At 35.3% G+C, this 23,996-nt stretch overlaps 1 protein-coding gene across 1 annotated transcript in view; it reads right to left on the reverse strand.

The window, feature by feature from the left end:
• Nucleotides 1-23,996, reverse strand: part of LOC103067064 (protein tyrosine phosphatase receptor type N2) — a 137,779-nt gene that overhangs the window by 19,288 nt on the left and 94,495 nt on the right. Inside the window, exons 8-11 of the mRNA XM_088150523.1 lie at nucleotides 22,204-22,323; nucleotides 19,348-19,514; nucleotides 11,283-11,336; nucleotides 9,249-9,313 (exon numbers count right to left, since the gene is read on the reverse strand). Coding sequence (XP_088006649.1) covers nucleotides 9,249-9,313; nucleotides 11,283-11,336; nucleotides 19,348-19,514; nucleotides 22,204-22,323 — 406 coding nt within the window. The remainder of the gene's footprint in view (nucleotides 1-9,248; nucleotides 9,314-11,282; nucleotides 11,337-19,347; nucleotides 19,515-22,203; nucleotides 22,324-23,996) is intronic.

A 23,996-nucleotide genomic window follows, 5' to 3' on the forward strand; every position in this document is an offset into this window, starting at 1 on the left:
TGGGGTAGTGTTTCTCACTACCTATTAAAAGGTGCCTGAATGAACAATCTCCATTGATCACTCTTGGGTAGAAAGCCAATGTAAAGCTCCATTTCATATGGCAGGAAATTTTGTATCCTATTTCATTCCAGGTATCTTGGAGAATCACTAATAATCAGGAGAAAAGCACTGTAAAAAAATAAAATGCCTTATGCCTTTTGGGTGTCCACAGTTCATGTACAGTTTTTCATTACATAATGTAATTATTTATAACTGTGCCTTTATTACTATTATATGCCAGTTTCAAGATAAAAATAGATTTAACAGTTCCATGTGCCTAAAACTGTAGTTAAGGAGACTGATCTTATAATTGGGGCATATTCATAGATGACACAATTGATATAAACATGTGGTACCTAGTAGCATGGCTTGAGCTACTGTGGGTTTTTTACTCAACCTCTTCCAACCTTTTACTCATCCCTTCCAACCTTGATATTATTCACCAAAGAGCCATTGGTGACTGACCGGGGGGGGGGGGAGGATGACATTATATATTTCATTACTGAAAAAAAATCTAATTTATTCAGAAAAGATGTCCATGCTGCAGGGAAACATTATTCAGATGTCACCACATAATGAAAAAGTGGCTTCGTAATAAAGATTCCAATTATCCAGGACCAGTTTAAGGGAGTCAGAGTGTATATAGCTGCACTGGGGCCCAGAAAAGTGGGGACCTCAGCAGTAATCTGAAGTAGGATATAGTGAGGACCCAAAAGGCTAGTGGCTGCCTGCCTGCCTGCCTTGATCTACACCCTACATAAATCCTTGCATTTGCCTTGGGCCAACAGGTTTTTGAGCAAGCAGGTTTACAAATTAACTAATTCAGCTTTATGTTAGACAATGCATAGATTGGGATTTTTGAGGCTCCATTGGCTCATGGAGCTCTGTGTTGGCCAGGAAGAAAACTGGGCTAAGATGATTTTTTGGGGAACCTGGTTTTCCCAGAAACTAATACAGCTCTATTAGCTAACCTACCGGTAAACCAGGTCAACTGGGTCATTTTCTTAAATAGGATTTTATTGCGTGGTGGTTTCTAAGATTCTGTATCCAATATGTTTTTTCTAGACACTAATTTAATTTTTAGTTCAGGGAATTCCATGCTGAATATATAGTTTACCATCTCATTTTACAGGAATCATCTGCAAAATGGTAATCCATGGCTTTGTGTATGGCAAGCTTGAAATCTGGTATTGCACTGGGCATCCAATTTAAATTTAATTTAAATTTCTTAAACTGGCCATGATGTTATAAATACAATATAGCACCCTCAATGTGCAATGTGTTTTACTGAGGACAAGACCCAGTCCTGAGAAGCTGACTGCCTAACATTCCACAAAGAACAGGGGAAATGGAGGCAGGCAATTTTTTCCTTTCTGCATAATTGCATGCATTTAGAGTCAAATGATACTCCCTAAATGTATTATTAGCAACCACATGATAAATGTGTTTCAGAATTCAATAGTGGGTTCACATAAACACACAACTTTTGTCAAGACTTCAGTGCTGCGGTCCCAATGAAAAGCAAATGATCCTTGCTTCCACTGCTATTATTTCTGGAGGAAAAGCTCCCATTGGCTCCGTATGCACTACAGATTTAGGCAGGATGAAAGGATAAAAGATACAGACATAGAGGTCTATCATGCAGAAAATAGAAAAGCAACAGCTTTATCTTCTAAAGTTTCTAGATGTTCTCTTTCATATTACTGAATTCCTCTTATATAAATTTATCAGAAAGAAAGCAGCTACCCCATCAACAACACAAATAGTTACAGTACTGATATTTTTTCATTTGAGGGTCTCAGGATGCCATACATAGAGTTATCATCCACTGGTATGGTATAATTGAATAGTTCGGCATAGAACAGCAGTTCAGGAGTGTTACTTTTGGCAGCCCAGTGAGACAATATAACTTCCTTTCACTGTGTGCTTTAGTCCTTAAAAGTTGGTCTCCTGCACATGCTATTAATTTTTAAAAAGCCCACACAGATATTAATAACATAATTAATAGACAGTTAATCCAACACTAGTTATGGGAGGGTAACATCCTTAGAGGGTTTTGCATTACAGAAAAATGGGTTTGGAGGAAGAATCTGAAGGAACTGAAAGAAATGACTTGATACAATTGTTTGGACAAGCATGCCCAAGTATGTAAGATTGGAAGTGAAAAAAGTGGAGTTCTTTGAGGGAGAAGGACAACTTGAGATGGTTGAGGACAGTGGAGCTGGAGAAGCAGAGATAATGGTCATGAAGTGAAAGAGCAGAAGACTAAGGCCATGGAAAACAATGAAGACAAAAACTGTATGCTGGATTGTTTATATTGCTTTTTTCTGCTTTTTGTTTTACAAAAACATATTGCTGTTTATTGTTAAATAGAATATCCACTATATGCACTCTGGCATAATCCCCATGGAATGGGAAAAGTGAGAGCATCCAAAGTTCACCGTATGTATTAAAATCAAGATTAATTCAATGCACATTACTCAACATGTGAACAAAAATGAAATCAGGTACATCACAATACTGTTTCTTGGTGATGGAAAACCTCAAGTACTACAACTACAGTACTAGACAATTTCATATAGATTACAAATAATTACTATTTCAAATTACATAACCTGTGAAACAGTAAAATCTCAATTGCAAAGAGAAAGTGCAAAGGAAGCAGGCTATTTTTAAAAAGCAGTTTAAGTAATGAAGTTCTCTAGCTTTCAACATTCAAACTAGTTAGCCATTGATGATTAATATATATGACCATGTGAAAAATTTACCACATTTTACCACATTTACCACATAAATTATTCTGTTGCAGAAAATAATTACTTTATGTCAATAGTAATATAGTGAATCAAGTAACCATATGGAATTTAATTTTCCCCTTCTCTCTTATTACTAATCTTGTTATATAGTTGTACAGGTGGTCCTCGACTTATGACCACAACAGGGACCAGAAAAATGTGTGATTAAGCAATGCTGTCATTAAGCAAGGCATCTCATGACTGCACCCAATTTTATGATATTTTTAAGGCAGCTGTTAAGTGAATCACCGTGGTTTTAAGTGAATCACATGGGTCATTAAACAAATAACGTGGTCATTAAGTGAATCACATGGTTCCCCATTGATTTTGCTTGTTGGAAGCCAGCTGGGAAGGTGGCAAATTGCAATCACGTGACCCTGGGACACGGCAACTGTCATAAATCCATGCCAGTTGTCAAGTGCCTGAATTTTGATCATGTGCCTGGGGGGACACTGCAATGGTCGTAAGTGCAAGGACTGGTTGTGAGTCACTTTTTTCAGTGCTCTCGTAACTTTGAACGGTCGCTAAATGAATGGTCATAAGTTGAGGACTGCCTGTAGTGTTCTTCTCTTACCAGAAAATAAATAGGAAAGTACTGTTTAAACTAGAGCTCAGATTTCATAGTGTGTCTCTATGCATTATTTTTTGTTCCTGCAGACTTAAACTGGTATCAGAGAATTAGTCAATCTTCTCTCTTCCTCTGCCTGACATTATTCTTGCCCTTTCAGTGTTGATCATATAACATTTCTGTGAAATAAAGCAACTAATAAAAAGGTGTATTATATAAAATGTTAAAGATACTGCTACAATATTTTTACAACATGGAGAGAGGCAAAGAAAATCAGAGGGAATAAACAATAAAATCATGCAATTTTCTCATAGCATTTGGGTTTTAAGAAAATATTTTAAATAAATAATATTTAAAATAATAAATCTTTTTGTCACTTCCTTTACTTGGGTCTCACAGAAATGTTATATAATAACAATAAAGCATTTTGTACCATACGGACTACATCAAGATTAGAGTTTTATATACAGTTTTGTTAGAAATCCTCTGTATAAAATGAATTCCCAGGCTGCAGTTTCACCAAACATATGAACTATTAGTGTCTCCAAACCTCCCACTACCCTCATCAAACCACACTTTTTAAAAAGGAGAATACTGAAAGGTAGATTTTCTTATGATAAGAGATATTTGATTTGGATTTTTTGAGGCAGTTGAAAGCTAATACAAAAGAACTGTCACTTTTTCAGCAACGAACTAGATATTATGGATGCAATCCTGGGAGGTTTGTGCCTAAGACAAATTGTATTTCTTTTTGGAAGATGGAGAGAAAATTTGGACTGGAAGGGAGAAATAGGCTTTTGGAAATGTCTGTTGTCCTTGTTGTTTTCATGTAGAAGAAGCAGTTCTTTGTGAACAATTGATGAGTGTTCCAGGAGAGGCTTTTGATCTGTAGGGTTCAAAGTCTGTCTAAGCTTACACACATACTCTTCCCATGGGGGGTGGGTGCGGGTGGATTTGTATTGGTGCTAGAACTGGCTTAAATAATTTTTCTTCCATCACTTCCAATGGAAGGGAAATAACTAAAAAGAGAATACCTGGTAAAATAGTGACAAAAGAAGGCATCAAATCTTTCTTTCTGCCCTATTGACAAGATTTAAAAGTCCTGGAGACTCTAACACTTAAACTCAACCCAGTGGCCTATAACATTGCTCTATAAGTTATTGCTTTAAAAAAAAATCAACAAAAATCCAGGAACAAATAAAAACAGTTTCCAAAAATAACTGTAGATTTATCACATTTGATCACTACTATTATCATTACTGTTTTGTAAAACTTAAGGGCAAAAGCATTTAAGAAAATTACCTACTTTATTGGAAACAGCCTAATATGCAGAATAAAAATGTACTGGATTTTGGACTTCTTATGTGTGGCCCTTAAATATACGAGGTTTTAAAATTGTGTGGTAGTTACATTTATGAGGTAATGTCTCAAAAGCTGTGGAGGCTAAGCCAAAAATTAATTTCATTTGATTTCATTTATATTAAATTGAAACTAAATATAATTTATCTAATTTCTGTCTGGTCATGTCTGTTAATATTTTTCTCCTTTTCTCACATTAAACCATTACAATTGGGTTACATATTTCGAAAGTCTCCGAGGGCCTTATCCAATGTTTCTGAAGGCTGCATGTAGTCCTGGAGCCTCAGCCACGTTCACTTCTGGTTTATGACTTATTTTACAAACCATAGTTAAAGAAATTATGACTTAATACAATTTGTGAGCATTTGTGTTAGTCAAAGTATGTCCCACTAGCTCATTTTCATTTTCTATCCATCACTCTTTTGCCCTAAAATACTTGTTAATGTAATATCTCAGATTCTCTAATCTAGCCTGCCCAGCACAGATTGTCCTATTCATGTTAATGCCTGTAACCACCCACATCAAAGCCACTTAAATCTGACAATCTACTGGGAGATAAACCAGTTTGGGTGCAATCTGATCCAAACAGTTCCCAGAGTGCTCTGCATGAACTATTATTAAGATGTGATTGCCAGACACCAGCAGTCTGCACCAAACTAACTTCTTTTTATCTTGTAATTTCTTGCTATTTTACCATCTCCTCATCTGAAGCAATCAGCAGCTTCTGATGACTGAGAGGATTTGCATTTTATCGGTAGTACATGCAAGTCAAACACCCTTCCTTTGGACTTTCCTATAACGTAATAAAATTTAAGTTACCCTGAACATAAAAAAAATTGTAATAATAGAGTTGAATGTCATCTGGTCAGTAAACTTTCAGATCCGTATCTCATGAGATCAGAATACTAAAAAGCAGTTTAAAAACAGTTCACTGTTTGATTGCAAAGCCTTCAGAGTAATCACGGAGTCTACTTGACTAGCCAAAGTACCTCCTGCCTGAAACAAGATCTCCTGCCTTCTCTGTTTATAAGCTGATCAAGCTGCAGGTAGTTTAGCCAGTTCTTTCTTAGCCAACATCTCTAGCTGATCTGAGTGCCTTTGAGAAAGAGAAACAAAGCAGAAAGCCCACAAAAGCATATGTCCATAAAAAAAGCAAGCTTCGAGCCTTTGGATAGGAATCTGTTGCTTGCTGTTGCTAGGAGACAACCACAGCAACTTAGAAACTCTCTAGCGGCCAAAGTGAATGACAATCTAAATGCTTCCTAGTGGCAACCTTGTGTTCCCTAAGACTTTGAAAACTTGGCTTTGCTCCCGGGCCTGGGGGTAGCGTGATTGCTGAGCCCCTGTCGGTTTTGGGAGGTATTGTGTTGTTCCGTTATGTTTTTTTCGTTTTGGGGGCTCTATGTTGTGTTATTATTTTTCTTTTGTTTTTCATGACTGTGACTTTTAATACAGTATGTAAGCCGCCCAGAAACATTTGGAGTCGGGCCGCCTCTAAATCTAACAAAGTAAGTAAGTAAATCTAGACACCCTCTAGTGGTCAGATTGAATAGCAATGTATTTGGGAATTGCTGCAAGTTAAATTCAACCAGAATGATGTGGGTCACTGTTGATGAGCAAGTTAGTGAAATTCCATCTCTCACAAGCTTTACAGCAGTGAAACCCAAAAGACAGACTATGCTGATCTCCCAGGCCAGGAAAAAACAAGAATTAAAAAAAGCTCCATGCTCAAACAAGTCTGGGGGAGCCCAAGAAAAGAAGAAGAAAAATAGGAAGTAGAGAATGCTACAAATCCAGGACAGCTTTCCAAGGCTGAGCTCAATGTGAGCATCACTGAGAATCCAGGAGCGTGGCAGTGCAAAAGATCCATATGGAATTGAGCATGCATGGACAAGAAATGTGAACAATTTGAAAGGTGCACAGGCAGTATGCTGTAATCAGCAAAGCAATGCTTAGGGATCCCAGATGTGCAAGCATCATAGTACATGAGCACCATCCCACAAGTTCTCAAAATAATTCCACATTTCCAGGAAAGAAGATTGACAGATAGATCTTTTCTCTCTTCCCATGCCTCAAGATCATCAGATTCTCAAGCACCTTGTAGGCACACCTGCCACTCTGGGAAGTCCACATGCCCAAGTAATACTGCATTAATCACTGCTGCTGTCCAAAAGAGAGCAGAGGCACCATCTAATCACAAATGCGCTGAGTACAACCAAAGGAAAGTCTTCCTAGAATTGGGAGCAGCACAACTAGAGTCAGAAGCAGTTGAGGCACAAGCACAGATGGAATGAAAAGCAGCTAAAATGAAGGCACATCTAGCAGCATGGAAAGAAAGGAAAGAAGCTGCCCAAACTGCAGTGAGAGCTGAAACGCTCAAGAGCACTGCACCAGCTGGTAGAACTGAACCTTACTCAGATGTAACAGAATAGGTGTTATTGCACTGTGATTTTACACTCATAGATAACTTTTATGCCCTTGATGAGAATATCCCTGCCCCCTGTCCTGAGGCTAGAAGCCTGCCCAACACTTCTGAGATACAGCATTACATAGTCTTGTAATAGAAACCAAGGACATTGCCATATCTTGAGGAAATCTGCAAATGAGTTTGGCCACAACGTGCCTTGGTGAAAATCCCACCTAATGACTCCTGAGCCACATAAAGGGCCTTATAAATCCTGTCAAAGGTTTCAACTCAAACAAAACAAAAAGACTACACAAGTGCACCAATAACTAGAACAAGACAGCATAGGAATGTACAATATTTGGCAGCACCTTAATAGCCCCAACATTACCCTCAGCACCAAAGTTTGACCTTAGCTGGATCGCTGCATGCTTACAAAACAAGGGTGCTAGAGAATGACTAGAATTCCTATTCCAAATCACATAACAATAATCACAAAGTGAAGGTAGACCACACCAAACATTCATCAACTAGCATACAGTGGACTAGTACATTCCCACAACCTATCTAAGGAGTGACATGACTCATTCACTGCACATGATCCACTGGAAAACACTTACAGAAAATGTTGCTGGCATAATCACCCATCTCCAAATCTACTATATTGGAGCAGCAACTCTAGGCAGAGGAGGCCATCTTATGCAGTACACAGCAAGATGTTTGCCCAGTGCAGATCAAGTATGACAAGAAAGGGAAGAACAATTCTCACAACAGTGCTGAGATGAAGCAAACTTCTCACCTTGAAAAAAATAGGTTCCTTCCAAGTGAACAACTGGCTAAACCAAGGTCAAGGTTTTAAGACAAACCAAAAAAACTTTCATTAGAGTGATCACTTAAGTGTGCCTCTTCTACCAGTGAAGAAGCCTGACACCTTGACCTGCACAGCCAAATTTTCATGTTAGATATTAGTAACATATATTATTCATGTAAATGTTGATCACCACACATGCACAGTTACATGCAAAATTTAAGCATTCCTAATCAAATTGGATGTTTCAATGAATTCCTAAGTGAACAGAAGCTGATATATACTCTGAACAGCCTTAGGTTTCCAGACCTTACCTTGACTACAACAGTTCTATGTAATTTCAATTACTTAACAGCATTTTTTTTTCCAGTTAAAATTGCTAGCTGGATTAGAAATTCTTTTACAGCCTTTCTCTACTTTGTAAAAGTGAACTGTCTTCAAATGCTCATAGAGCTACTACAAGGAACCCACAGTTGTTGAAATACAGACAGAACAACAATCACAACCAGAGGGGTTAGAAGGTCAGAGTATTTATTCATCTGTGGTATTGCTTTCACCTGGCTATCTATAGGAATAAAGAGTCAGTTATGTTTTGGGGCTTTACTGACAACTTCACAATTAAAACAAAGTAGCAGTGAATAAACTAGAAGGGTGTTCAAACTTCTGTGCCTGCCGTGTTCACTGTTTTCTTATTCTGAATTTATAAATAACTGCATATAAATAGTAGGTATGCATTCAGATCTGCAGAATTATGTAACGTTTAACATTGTATGATGTAGAAATGGTGTCAGTTTCTGTTCTCTTAGGGATTCAGTGAAACACTTTAATCAGGAATGCCTAAACTGCTCTATTAAATTTTAGGTAGTAAAAGCATGTAACTGATGGAATTCTTTGAATTTCAGGTCGGGAATGATCTCATGATCTCAGAATAATCACCAAGCCAGAAAAGCTCTTGAATGTAACTACATAGTGAGGTGAATGCCAACTGGTGAGATGAACACCTACAGACTTAAGCAAATAACACTAATTATTTATCTTCTACTTTTTCTTATTTAAAGTTATATAAATGATGAAAGTACATACCCTATACATTTTTAACCACATGTGTCAAACCATTCATAAAAAAACTTTACAGGGAAAACAGTATGAAATTCAGACAAGGGCAATTTGCCTCAAAATCTGTCTGGGGCCTTCTGTGAATCGTGGGCCTCTGGGTGTCACGTCAATAGCACCATATTCCAGAATTCTAAAGCCGCATCACTTTTTCCCCCTCACCTTTGGCCATTTTATTGAGAACCATGTCAATCAGGATGTAGGTTCCAGTTCTTCCTGCACCATTGCTATAGACAAGGAGAAAAAAAATCCAATCAGTTCAATGTGCATAAAATCCTAACAAAAGCATAATTTATCTTGATGTGAGGTAAACATACGTGGGGGACTAAGCTGAGGCAGAGGAGCACATCATACAGTTAGGTAACAGTGACAGAAAAAGAAAGCTTAAAAAAAATGAATTATCTGATTAGTTGGTTTGCATGCATATGAACACGACAGCTTTGAATGAAGAATCTACTTCTCTAAAGACAAAACTCTATTTATTTGAGAATAATGTCATTTAATATTTTTAAACAATAACAACACAAATAATTCTAGAAACCTGTATCCATATGAAAAGCTGTTCAACCTGGCCTGTTAGGAAAAACCAAAAAGAGCAAAAAGCATTTCCCCCAAACATAGCTCTCTCTGAATTTCCAGGAACGTCCCTGGCTCTGCAGGCTGACCTGCTTCTCTTCCTGCTGTGAAAAACCTTTTGTTATTTAAAGGACATATTATTCTTTATGAAGAAATTGGATACTAGCCACCTGAGCCTGGGAAAAAAGATACAGCCAACTACTTTTTTCCTTTCATCTCTAAAGAAAAACTGTTGCAATTAAAGAAAGCAGCCATGCATATTCTGCAAGTTAGTTTTAACCTGCTCAGGGCATTACTACTCAGAAATGAAAACAAAAATGGAGATTTGTGATACAGCAGCATAAAGATGTCAAGATTCTTAATCTGAATGCAGTTTTCATTGCCTTCAAGGCCAGCTTTTATGCTTTCCGCATCTATTGTGAGGAAACATTATTAAGATTTCAGCAATTTTGCCTTTGCTCTTTTCCTTAATTTCTATCCTGTTGTGGGTTTTTTGACAATACTTCCATGAAAGAAAATGAATGAGTCCATCTGAAGTGATTTGTCGTTTTAATTTTTCTTAATCTATAGAAATTTTGAAACGTAGCAAGAAGAAAAAGGTATGACAGCAACAGTGAAATTTTGAGTAAAATTTGAGGGAAATGTAATTTACTGGGTCAAATTTATCAACTATAGAATGATGCTTGGGTATCACTAGACCAGGGGTTCAAAATAAATGAATAAAACAACAGAGACATTTCTACTGAAATATGTGACTCGATCATAATAATGTACATAAAATTAAGGGACCACATATCTGTGCCTATAAAAATTAACTTAGACGATAGTTTTAATGGATTTTTGAAAACAACATGATTCTTTGGATTAAATACTTGACCTAGTCCCTGGACATTCTGGTGATAAACCAAAATCTATGTGATCTTTTCAGAATCAATTTTTCACCTGGAATACTAAGGATTCCTTACTGTCATAGGGAATGACAATAGTATATTTACCATAAGATGTTCCTATTTAACATTTCCATAGTACAAACTCTGCCTCTTCCACTTCTTCAGGTCTTTATAGAGCTGTATGGCAGAACAGCCTCAGAAGAATAAAGGTAATCTGAATTTCCCACAAAACATAATTCTGAATAGATCACAATATACATCCTATATACAGGGTAATTATATCTTATTCCATGTATTATGAATAAACATTTAAAGGTTTTTAAACATATGTTAAATGCAATCCAGTAAGAGAAGAAAATGGCTATTCCTTTGCAGTAGTATAATTCTTTGCATATCTACTAGGAAGTAAATCCCATTTGATTCAATACTCATTTTGCCCAGGTAAAAAGATATATAATTGCAACATGTATTCAATGCATATGCTACAGTGGCCTAAAAAGAAACAATTTCTGTAGTGCTTTGGGTGAGATCTGACTGTTAGTTTTAGATAACTGAAGAAAAATCTTTTCATAAGAAATCAGACTATACATGAGGATCGTCAAAAATTTCTGCATTTACTAGAAACTCACCCTAGCAGAAAATATATATACACTGGTCAGAATTACAAGGAACTTATTTTGATTATTTAATAAATTAACAATCTGTGCTTTTCCTTTAAAATTATACTTGCCTGCAGTGCACAATTATTGGACAAGAACGACCCCTGTAGCACTTGTTTATTTTTCTGCAATAAAACAAACACAGATGTTGATAAGTATTAATAATTACCTAAGAAAATAATACTTTTCAGGAGCCATAAAAAATCAACAGTCATAAAAACATATATTTATTAAAATAATAGGATAATAGGTGTAATCCTCCAAATATTATCCCTACACAAGAGCCACTGGAATAAGTAAACAAAACACACATATGTTTTATAATGCTTACAGGATTATAATCTAGATTAATTTGCTATCAACCAAATCCTTTGTTCTATTTTCACTGCTATTAGAATTATAATAGGGCTTGCTTAGATTTGGTTAGCATAATGTATGAACTCAATCACTGTGGATTCTAAACTATATGTGAGTTTTAATATTATGTGTGAAACCAGGCTTATTCAACAATAAAACAAATTTTAGCATAGCATGATGTGTGGTGCCATATATATGTTAATCCTGAAGCCAGCACACAGAATCACAATTTCCTCACAACCCTAAAATATTGTGCTATTCCAAAATGTTCCTTGTCTGTATTGTACATCCTCTTGAATTGTTGAACCAAAGACAGTGTGTTCTTACACAGCAATAAAAAAAAACAATAAAAGGGTGCTTTCCTGTATTTCTTATATTGGCAATACAAATGGCAACAAATCTCTTTGGTTGAAATGTGTATTAAAGGCTCCCTTTTCAGCTCTGAGACAGTGTTAGCAGAGTTCTGTTTCAAAAGCTAATATAGTCTCATTGAGACAACTTTTGCTTTGAAAGATGATACGTACATTCTTAAATAAATCAATGTTTAAAAGCCAATGTCAGAGGAATGTACTTCTTAATTCATAGAGCAGTAAATGAGAACCCCCCCCCTAATTTTACATACTAACTGCTGGATTTATATAGTTCACTTTATTTTCTGATGCTTTCACATATGCAAACAAACAAGTATATTCAGAGACATGAATAATATTTTAAACACCTGGAAATAGAATTTCAGTGTGAACACACACACAATTTTCCAGGCTTAATTCAAAATGTTGATTTTAACCATCAAATCCCTAAATGGCTTAGATATTTCATGATTCTTCCCTTGTAGGCATATGTATAAACTTACACATGCACACATATATGGCTAGCAACTAGTACCAGATTTCTTTTCATAGAAATCTTTCATGTACACAATAAATATATATTTCCCTGTTTCCCTAATTTGAGGAATAACTGCCTCTGAGTAAAAAAAAAAAAGGGGGGGATTAATAAATTCACATCATTTATTCCAATTCATGAATGAAGAATCATTAGCCTGAAAAGATCAGGGAAGAATCAACTCAAACCAACATTAAAATTCTAAATATTTATAAGTTTACTTTACATAAAAAAATACCAAATCAATAATTTTTCTACTAATTTAAGTATCTTCAGTTAAAGACAGGCAAACCAAAGGGAGAAGCAGCTGCATTTTGCTGAGTATGAGGAAGAAGAATGCCTTAGGAAAGATCAGGGCTTGGTGTCTAAAATTCGTTGTTGATGAAAATGAGGAGCATAGGGTTAGAGTTAGGTATCAGAATGGAGTAGAAATAAAGCTACGTATAAGTTGTGTAGAACTATCTAGGAAACCAATTTAGTGCCAAATTGGAGATATTCTGTAACACTGTTAGTAGACAGCAAGGCAACAGTAACTGATGCTGGACTTAATGACAAATATAAGGTTTCAGACAAAGGCTACAGAGAACTTAATCATTCCAGGGCTGGGTTCAGGATGTGTCAGAACAAAGAAAACAGGTTTCCTGTAAACTGATATCTAGGTGAACGTTAGATTTGGTGGTCCTAACTACAGACAGACTACTGCTCATATGAAGGGAAGTTTTTAAATAATGCCAATCAGATAGGCATTTGTTAGATATTTATATCAGTCTGGGAATTTTTCTATAAACTAATTTGTGGAGATATGAAGGCACCTCTCAATTCCTTCAATTCCACCAATTTAATCCCAAATTAGGATTTTTTTTCCCAGAAAAAAAAAATTGGAAACACTGAGACAAGACTTTGGGTTAGAATACATGACCCTACAAATCCAAAATTCACTGTAAGAAAACGTTTTTATATTAACTCAGAAATACAGTAGCTACATGATTCCTTCTCCCTGTTTTGTTTTGTTTTCTATTTAGGCCACAAAAAGACCAAACATTTAAGATTAATAGAAGGGAAATAATAACAAACAAGATCACTTAAGCTCCATTAATTTTAACAGATGTATTCTAAGCGTAACTAAACGTAGATCCAATATGTGTACAAATGTCAATTCTGTGTACCTGAAAAGCAGGAATGGTTGATTTTATGAAAATACACATATACATATACATATATATCCATACACATAGACACACACACTACAGTGTTGTTATTGAGCAAATTACTATCTCATCTATACATTCCTCTCCTACAAAGCAGGAAGAGTTGCTGACTCCTATATAAAGTTTCTGTAAACATATACTGTACATTACATTTTTAAGAAATAGAGTTTATATGAAAAATATTATTTAGAAGAACAAATCCAACTGTAGACATTTATTGATTTAATATGCTGCTTTTTAAAGCACAGTCATCATAAGACCTTCTCCAATCACAGTAGTATAAGAGATCATGAAGAGCAGCTTCTCTAAGCATGGTATTATAAAATAAATTCTTAAATTAGACCACGTTTTAAATAATGTTACTTGAAACTTAAAAAAAACCTCATTGTTGTGCAAAATGCATTTGGATGCTTACTACTGATAACATCCTGACACCATTCCTCTGCACTAGATAATATGCTCTGGGAATTTTTAGACTCTCATACTAAGATTAAGCCAATTTTGGCTTAAAACAAAGAACTGTAAAATAAGTTCCTTCAGTGAAACATCGAATGTTTCCGACACAGTCATTCTCTATTCCACATTAAAAAATTCCAGATTCAGTTTGTAATATTGCAAGAGGAAAAGTTATTCAAATGAGGAAAAAAGATGTAATTAAAAAGGGCATGACGAGAAACTTGTGCATTTGGTGTTTTCTGTCTCGCATGTTTATACCAACATTTTATGACTAAATGCTAAACCAAAATACATGTTTACAAACTGACTTCTGGCCATAAGTTTGGAAAAAATTAAATACAGGATTAGATGATAGTTACCTCCAAAAAGAAAAAAAATGGGACTTTGGCGTACCTCCTTGTAAAGTAGAAGCAGAGAGAAATCTTTAGGTGAGCTCCAGCAGGAAAACCAGGCAGTGGGAAACCTGCACCGAAGGCAGTTGCTCACAGCCAGTGACATTACCTACCCAATCCTCAGAAGCACGTGCCTGTTGCCTAGCAAGCATCCTCATTTTTGCTGTCTTTACAATTTTCAGTATTTCTTATAAGCCTCCCAGCATTTCTTCCAAATGACCAATGGGGGAGTACAAAATTGGCCCCTAGCCGATGTTCTACTCTTCTGTCCTAGCCTCACCATGTTTCCACAGCAAGGAAAAAAAAACTCCCTTCTTCATTCAAGAAGCCTAGTAACATGATGGCAAGGAATCATACCTGAACTTCAGCAGGGAGGGGAAAAGTCAAAGGGCTTGGAGAAGGCGAGAATTCCCACCAATGGAATATTTCCTGCCCTGCAGCTCCAGCATTTTGTTCTGTAAAACTGTCTTTGCAGTGCTAAAAGCAAAGTGGAGCTGAGTCAAAAGTTAATCAGCTCAGCTGCAGAAGATAACTGTGCAGAATGGGCTTCAGCCAGACAGGTGGAAAGGGCCTAAGGCTTATCGTGTAAAAGTGTTTCATCTAATGGAATAATGCAAGTGAGTAAATAACTGAATTGCATGCTAAAGAGCAGTTTGAATCTAACACTAAATACAAACTGAAATGAGATCTATTAGCAGGCAAAGATGTAAACCATCTAAATTTTCTACTATTTAAAAAAGTTTTATACATATATGATCTCTAGTCAATGCTTTCACTGTTATCTTTAGGATTAAAGAACGTGGCCTTTGTTTTACAAACAGGGCACCAGAACAAAAGGCTTCATTCTCCAATTGGCAATTCATTTATACTTGCTATCCTCGGCACACAATGAAAGTCAGCTGACTGTTTCAGTGATACTTCAATTTTGTGTTGAATACATAATGTGTGTGTGGAAATGCATATCTCCAAGTAGAAATGAATGCAACAACCCTCTGGTGTTTCTACCTCACCCTCAAATGTTTTGAGATTACATATCTCCTTTCTACTTTATAGCAGCAAACAAAGTAAAGCGTTGATCAACTCAGACTTAAATAGCCTTACTTCTGAAGATAGCTTGAGGCATTAATAATTTTTTCACATTTATATTCCCCATAATTCAGCTTATCCATTAAAATTCTGTTTGGCTCCTTAAGTTGCCAAAACACTGGCTATATGTATCTTAGTTTTAAAATTATAATGACATCTTTTCAAATATCTGAATCATGACATATATCAAAAAGCACATGAAAATAATGGCTTCAAATGAATTTCACTGATTGGAACATTTTGATACGTACACAGCAGTGTCATTTCATTCAAATTTAGTTATTCCAGATCCCAATAAAATGTATAAGTAAAGCTCTGAATATTTAGTATTATTTTAATAAAAGATATACATACATACACAAAGAGAGAGGAAGAATTGACTAGGAAAGAATGATTAGTAATACAAACCAACCCTTGGTTCATTGAGTGAAAAGAAATCACCATGCAAACCATCAGCAAGCAAAGGTCAAAGGTCGTTAGAGGCTCAGAAAAGGGGTTTCCCATAATGTCCCTGCAGCAGAGTCACAGTTTCCAATGATCACTTTTGTGACTATGCAACTGGGCTTATATTACTAGCTGCAACATCACAAAAATGACACTGGCAACTGCTAATTAGCTGGCAAAATAAGAATTTGACCATTTTTAAAGTGAGCAGTGTTAGTAAATGCCATTGCACACAGAGCAAGCAGTGATAGCATAATATATATTTTAAGCAAAGCCCTCATGTGTGATGCTAATTATCTTTTAGCTTAGCAGTGTCTCTTTAAAGTGTAAATGTGCTCCCTCTGGGCTCAAGAAATATTTAATTACATACTATCAGTGCATGACTAACAAGCTGGTCCAGAGTTAAAATGGTTAGTCTATTGTTCAAAATGAAATTAGGATTCTGCAACCATTAAAACTGACCAGTATTTTGAGAAGGAGCAGCTTCACCTTTCAAACACTGCATTCTGCCTGGATATTTTAAGCTTACTGAAGGAAGAAAAATCTTCCTTTATTCATCAGTTAATACCTGAGCGCACAATATTTCAAATAGTGAAGAGCTTTTAATCCCCTAGCTTTAATTCACCTATTCAACATAGTATCACCTACTCAACACAATACTCTCTAACAAGTAGGAACAAAAGAAGCACAAAGTAGTTGTTTTCACAGTCCAACAGAATCTGCTTAATTAAAAATAATAATAATAATAATAATAAAAAAAACAAATACATACTTCAGAAGACTGAGGCAAATTTTGGAAATCCAATTTTTCTTAGTGATGAGTTATGGTACTAGAAAGTTGTCTGTGCATATTAAGTATCTGTATATACATACAAATACATTATACTTTAATATAAACAGGTTGGAGGCAAATCACATCAAAAATAGGGGGGCTGCATTTTGTAAGATTAATTTAAGAATCTGTAGTTCTGTTGTAATGCATTAATTTTTCCAAAACTGTGGAATAATAACATATTACTATAAAACCAATTCTATTAATGGAAAGAAAATTAAGATTGACAAGAAATTAAGGTTAATTAATATTAATATCCCTTTAAAAATTGCTTTTGGCACATGAAGCATTATTTTATCTTTTTTCTCCTTTATAAGATAATAGATCTATCATTTAAAAACAAAACAGAACTCATCCCAAAATACTTGTGGATAATTTGTAATGAAAATAAAAATAAATCAATCTTGCTGAAAGAATACACTTGGTTGTCTGATAAGATGCATATCCATAAAAATTTTAATAGTTTACATTTGTGTTTTGTTTTCTTTTAAATCCAGATGGATTTCTTCCAGCCACTAATGCAGGCTTTTATTTCCATTAGAATTTCATTACGAATACAAGAACCTTGAATAAGGCTTGTGGATTTTACCCTTGGAGACTGCAGTAAGAAGCAATTCTAGCCATATATATTAGGGCTAATATTTTGCTTATAGACAATAGATACAGACAACTGAACTCAGTTAAGCAAAGGTCTGTTGACAGGAAAATGGATACATGGAAAACAGCAATAGAAGACAACTGCTGTAATGCAAGAAATGTATAACGCAAAGACTGTGAATTGAATCCAGATTAACAATCAAGTTTAGGCACTATTTAGAACAGTTTGAAAAGCTTCTTAAGACTTTGACTGATTGGGCCATCAAGTCAATGGTGACTCTTAGCCACCACATAGACCTTCTTTGGGATGATCTTAAGACTTTGCTCATTGATTTAAATAAGAAATAAGTAAATTAACATAGTTTGGAGTCAGTACTATGTCTTTGTATACATATAGTCTTTATCCATAACAGAAAAGCATAATATAAAATCCTTTCTGAGGGACATTTATAAGCCATATTGATTTTATTAATTGCTATGCATTTTGATGTACATCATAATAAAGTTTGCAAAGTGCTAATTCAATGTGTGATATATACACTTATTTTAATGCTAACGTTATTTGGAAGAACTTTAATATAATGTACTGAAACTTGCACATTTTAATATAAAGTACTGAAATTTGCACATTTCAATGAACCACTATGGGATTTTTAATGAATTTGGCTAGATAACATTTCAGTGTATCATAAAATTGATTCCTAGTGTAAGGAGAGGGCTTAGGGACAGACAAGAGGTTCAGAAACTACTTAAATTGTTCAGATATAAAGAAATACTAATCCATTGTCCAAGCCTATTTTCTCAATCACTTTAAAATAAATAAAAAAGAGTTTAAATAAATGTCAATAAAATAACCAACAGAACATGGGTAGGAAAACACTTTAAATGATTAAAAAACCCTCTTTATATGTGGGAGCAGGTAATCAATGTCCCATTCCTCAGAAAAGCCACAATCAATGATGTATCTCTGCCTTACTAGGAGCTTGGCACCCAGCTTATTGCACACCAAGAGCTTTGAACCTAACTTGGGGGCTGGTAAAGAGGCTAAATTGAGTGGACTAGTACAGGAATCACCTGTGTATGGCTTTTTTCCAATCTATGGAAATTCAGCCTGGAAATATAAAACTCTGGGTGATGCTTAAATATTCATCTGTCATTCTGCTTCAAAATAAAAACTTGTGCACCTCCATTAGACCCCAGCCCATCTTAGCTGTGCTTTGGTTATTCTAAATAAAAGTAAGTGTGTTACCGCCAAGAGTGCTGAATGCCTAGAAAATAGGACAAGAAGACATTGCCATAGGAAAAGTGAGATTCATCTCAAGGCAAACACATACAGTAACTTCAATGTATATCTGGCATGATATTCATAAACATCTCTACCTAATTATGCTTGTTGTACATGCCTGTTTAATGAAAAGAAACACCTTGTGCTTACATGGAATCGTTAGCTTAGTTTTCTTCCAAGTGCATTAATTATGATGTTAAAAACATAATAGGCAATTTAATTACTTATATTGACAATGCTGGCCATTTGCATGATTATGTCTACAGCACTTGTAACTGTACTGCTATCAGCTTTTAGAAGCAGTTAACATTCAAAATATGACTGGTCTTAGGACTGTGATATTAAATGGATCATTCTCTGTGCAACATTTTACAATGTGAAACACTAGGAAATAGGATATTTTGGTATGGGAGAGAGACCAAAATATTAAAATTCTCTAATCATAATAAATTTGTAATCTATGTGACAATCCATGACAGACCTGCATCTGCCTCATCATCTAGCACACACTGCTTAAGTTCTTTTCAGGCAGTACATTATCCTTATAGCCATTCTTCACTTTGGGAATTAAACCAATAATTATTTCTACTGTACCTGCGAAAATCCAGAAGGGATCTTGTGGATGCAGGAACTTGCTGATCGTGCCAGGTAAGGTAATGGAATTGGGTTACAGTCCGAGTTTCATTGCTTTGAAGGTTTTTCAAATAAAAACTTCTTACAAGGAAATCTTCACACCAAATGTGCTCAGAGACCAGATTTACCTATTGTAACATGAAAAGTACAAACTGAGTCAACAGTAGAATATAACTAAAAACTTAAGATTTTACGTGAACTGAATTGGGGCATTACTGAGAATATGTTTCATTTCAAAAGGCAGTGGATTGTGTCAAGGATTTTGTGGGGGTTAAAATAAAAAAATATATTTGATTATTTGCTCTGATGAAAAGAATATATATTTTGCTAAATATACTTAGTATATATTTTACATGATGGTTGCTGCAGATGTTAAATAGTGGGCATGTAAGAATTACCTCTTCCCACTTTACTGCCAATATATATAGCACCAGAATCTTTCCTACAAATTATGAATCCAGTTGTTTTAAATTGAAAATGTATTCAATGTTGGAGAGAATCTTGGGCTTGCAAATGGAAACCTGGATTTATTTCCTATTTAATTCATTAAGCAGCTTAGGAAAACTACTTTCTCTTAATTTCTTCTATCCCATCTGGGATAAATAATATTAAAATGTTAAAAGAGATGTTAAATATAATATTTTAGTTGACATCCACAAATGAATTAACTAGACTGTTCTGACTTAAATCAAATGTAAAACTGTATGACAGACTTTTTAAAATGAGACACATGGATGTATCATTTTGGTTCTGGAGAAGTAATAAGGCCCAAGTTATTTGCTGAATAGCCTGTTACACCTATTAAAAAGAGTTTTTATTCCAACCACAAATATTTGTGCTGGAGTAATGCTCAATGGTAAGACAAATATTTGTATATGTAAGAGAGCCTAGCTCTCCAAACATCTTGAAGCTTTAAAAAATTGCTATCAATTTTTGTATTAGGAATGTGTAAACTGTGATTCTAAGTTTGCCTATGGTTCATTCCATTATTTACTCTAATAATGGAATGAACCAGTAGTAAAACTTAGCATCACAGTTTATACATTCCTAATACAAAGCTTCATATGTCCTTGCAAAAATAAATATTACTGTTTTGCAAATACTACTGAGGCACTATTGTGGATTATACCATATACAAAAAAGGTTAAGGAGATGTTAGGCTCTGTTGTATGTTGTAATACAGTATCTAAAATTGGCTACAGTACAGGTAGTCCTCGGTTAACAACAGTAATTGGGACTGGAATTTTCATCGCTAAGCAATGCGGTTGTAAAGTGTGATGTCATGTGACCATATTGCTTAGTGATGGCAATCCTGGCAGTCCCCACTGCCGTTGTTAAGTGAGGTTCGCAGGTTGTTAAACAAGGACTTCCTTGAACTTCCTGCTGGCATAAGTGCACCCCAGTTGCCAAGTGCCCAGATCGCAATCACATGACCATGGGGGTGCTGGGATGGCTGGAATGTTGATCAGTTGTAAGTACCACTCATTCAGCACTGTTGTAACTTTAAATGGTCACTGAATGAGTGGTTATTAACAGAGGACTATCTGTAAGGGAATCTTCCTCAATGAAGTCAGTAAGTCAGTCTATTGTAATGACACATTTTTATTTCTTAATCCTGCTTAACACTGGCAAAATATAAGGCCTTGATGTAGAATTCTTTCTACACATCTAAAATTTGATATGTGGAAGAAGCAAAAAAGATATAGACTACCTTCCTCATCTAGTAAATAGATAAAGCTGAGAGGGACAGAAGAGTTGCCTAAACTGTAAACTGAAGCTCACTGAAAACCTTGTACAAGTATAAATAGAAATAGATATGTACTACCAATTCTAGATAAATTCCTGTTTTCCCCCCCTAATTGACATTTCAGCAATGTAAGACACAGCAATGGCTTTGCTTCTTCCCCATGTGCAAAGATTATGCTAGCTGGGGCAAAGTGGGGTAAGAGGAAATACTGTCATGTTCAATAGCTAGGGCAATTTGACTTATGTATGTGAAATTGCTAGAATTTGTCCATTATTTATCTAGCATTCTTTGCAACATAATCAAACAAAATAAGAACTAACATTCTGTAGTATATTGTATACAGTAGTAATAATTTGCTGTACAGGGAACAAAATCTGCAGCCTTCTTTGCTGGCTAGGGATGATGTTGGTTATAGACCAACACACTTGGTGATTATGAAGTTGTAAAGTGCTGCATATTCCTTTAGAATTTATACTCATCACAGTCTAGCGACAAAACTAGACAGCATGTTTAGCTCATGTAGCATGGTTATGAGTCCTGGTAGCAAAAATCTGCTCCAACTTGCTTTGCAAAGGATGTTGCTGTAACTACATCAAAGCAATCTCCTCTTTGGGGCATCACAGTTGTGTGTGTGTGTGTGTGTGTAGATTTGACTTTGGGAAAAAAAAGTAAAATAAAAATTAGTTTAATTACCAAAAGAATAAGTAGAGATTTTGATATAAATTGTGGAATCTACTGTAGCTGTTAAATATTTGTAAGTACAATGCTATTATGAATATTAATTCCCTTCTTATTTGTATTTTAAAAACCTAGGAAGAAAAAGCAAATTCTGAAAATGCTTTGGCTGTATACTTACTGAAAATCTGCACCGAACTGCTTTTCTGCTAATCATGCTATCAAGCATAGAATTTTCAATGAAGCTGAAATGATTCAAAAATCGCAGGACTGCATTTTATGGCAGACCTCAGCTCGGTTTGCAGGTCAAATCCCATTAAGCAATATTTTCCTCTGTATGAAACCAAACCGCACACTTACTGTCAGGTTTACAAGCAGATATTTTGTTTAAGTACCTCATAGATATGGTAGAGATTTGACCCTTCATCTGGCCAGTAGTGGTAGCACTGTTTGACTCCATTTTCGGCAAGGGGTGTCAGCATGACAATAACAACACAGCCGTTTTCCCAGACCATCTGCAGACAAAGAAAGACACCATGGCCGCGCTATGACTGCCTAATTACTGCATGACATGTATAATTACTGCACTCAGAAACACAATTGAAATTTATTCCATTCACAGGAAACGTATTTCATTTTCATTAGACATTTTTCCGTGCAGCTGCTTCCAAATCTTTGAATAAACTGAAATCGTATCTTGTATGTTCACATGAAATATTAAAGAATCTCCAAAGAATTTCTACAAATACTTCTAAAATAGATTTAATGCTTATCTTTAAAATTATGTTCAGTCCTTTTTCACATTTACAGTTCTAATTTAGAAAAAAATACACTAGATGCTGATTTAATAGGTCTGCTGCATCATATTTGTTTACTGTATGAAAAACTAATATGCATACGTTGTGGTTAATAAGACAGTAGCAATTTCTGCCATGGTAAGTCCAACAGAAATGCTGCTTGCATGTTCAGTAACACAACAGCTTAATAAGATTAAGAATATTCACATTGCTTCTCCTCCCAAAAATGAGCCTAAATCATGCTATCAGAAAGCAGCAAGTCTACTCTTAAGCAAAGAAGCAACAGGTTTTACTGGATTTGTTTAGACAGATAAAATAATAGCATATAAAAGATAATGCAAACTTCCTAGTTTATATATCCTCTCAAAATACATAGCTATTACCAATATATGAGAACAGTGAAATTTCAACAATTTAATTATTCTGCTAGATTAAAGTGGAAAAAAAAAAAGAATCTAAGACAGTTAAAGGTTTGCAGGATGTTATTTAGAGGAGCACTAAAACAAGTCAGGATAGTATATCCAGATAGTTGTTGAACAAAAACCCTCCACTGAATTCTTAAGGATCTGTGTAATCATTAAACTCTTCATTATTATGGCATACTTAGATGCTATATTTGCATGCAGTTTTGATTGTCTTTTTATTAGCATATAAAATTACCTCATGAAAAGGAAACTGATCCTTGTGCAAAGGGTTACATTTATTTCACAGAAATGTTTATAAGCAATTGCATTGAGATGTAAATAGAGTAAACAAGAAAAATGGGGTATTTAGATAAACAGCACAGAGAGGTTATATTCAATTAAAAATTTCCTTTTTTGTGCCATGCAGATTTATGTTTATCTTGATTTCATTGTATTTATTTACAGGATATTTTAAACAATATTTTCTTTAAAATACTTGATAGCATTAAGCAAAGACAAAACATAGAAACACAGCAATGCTTGGAATTAATATTTCCTTTTTTTTTCTTTTTTGTAACTTATTGTGCCTATCCTCAACTCTGCAAGAGATTTTCCGATTCTACTGAAATTTTTGGCTGTGCTTACACAATATGCTAACCCAGTCAGACACTGATCATAGCTCCATGCCACTGAATCTGGCAGCACACAATCCTGAGGACCACTCTTTGGGGATATACAGAATCTGTTCCCACTTCCATCAGTCCTGCCTCCCAGAAGTCCTTGCATCAGGAAAGTATGGATCAAGCTTCATTAAGTCATAACATCTTCCCATCTACAATGTGTGCGTGTGTGTATATCAAAACAGGCATGAAGGTGGTCATGGCAATGTGACGAGAACCCTACTCTTTCTATACATGCATTGACACCGTACGCACATATAAAGGGGTGGGGTTTTGATTGGGACACTATGACCACCACATTTGCTGT

This window comes from Python bivittatus, unplaced genomic scaffold (assembly GCF_059951505.1).
Source record: "Python bivittatus isolate LINGU-HERP-01145 unplaced genomic scaffold, Pbiv_v1 ctg000610_np1212, whole genome shotgun sequence".
In the NCBI taxonomy this organism is placed as follows: domain Eukaryota; kingdom Metazoa; phylum Chordata; class Lepidosauria; order Squamata; family Pythonidae; genus Python; species Python bivittatus.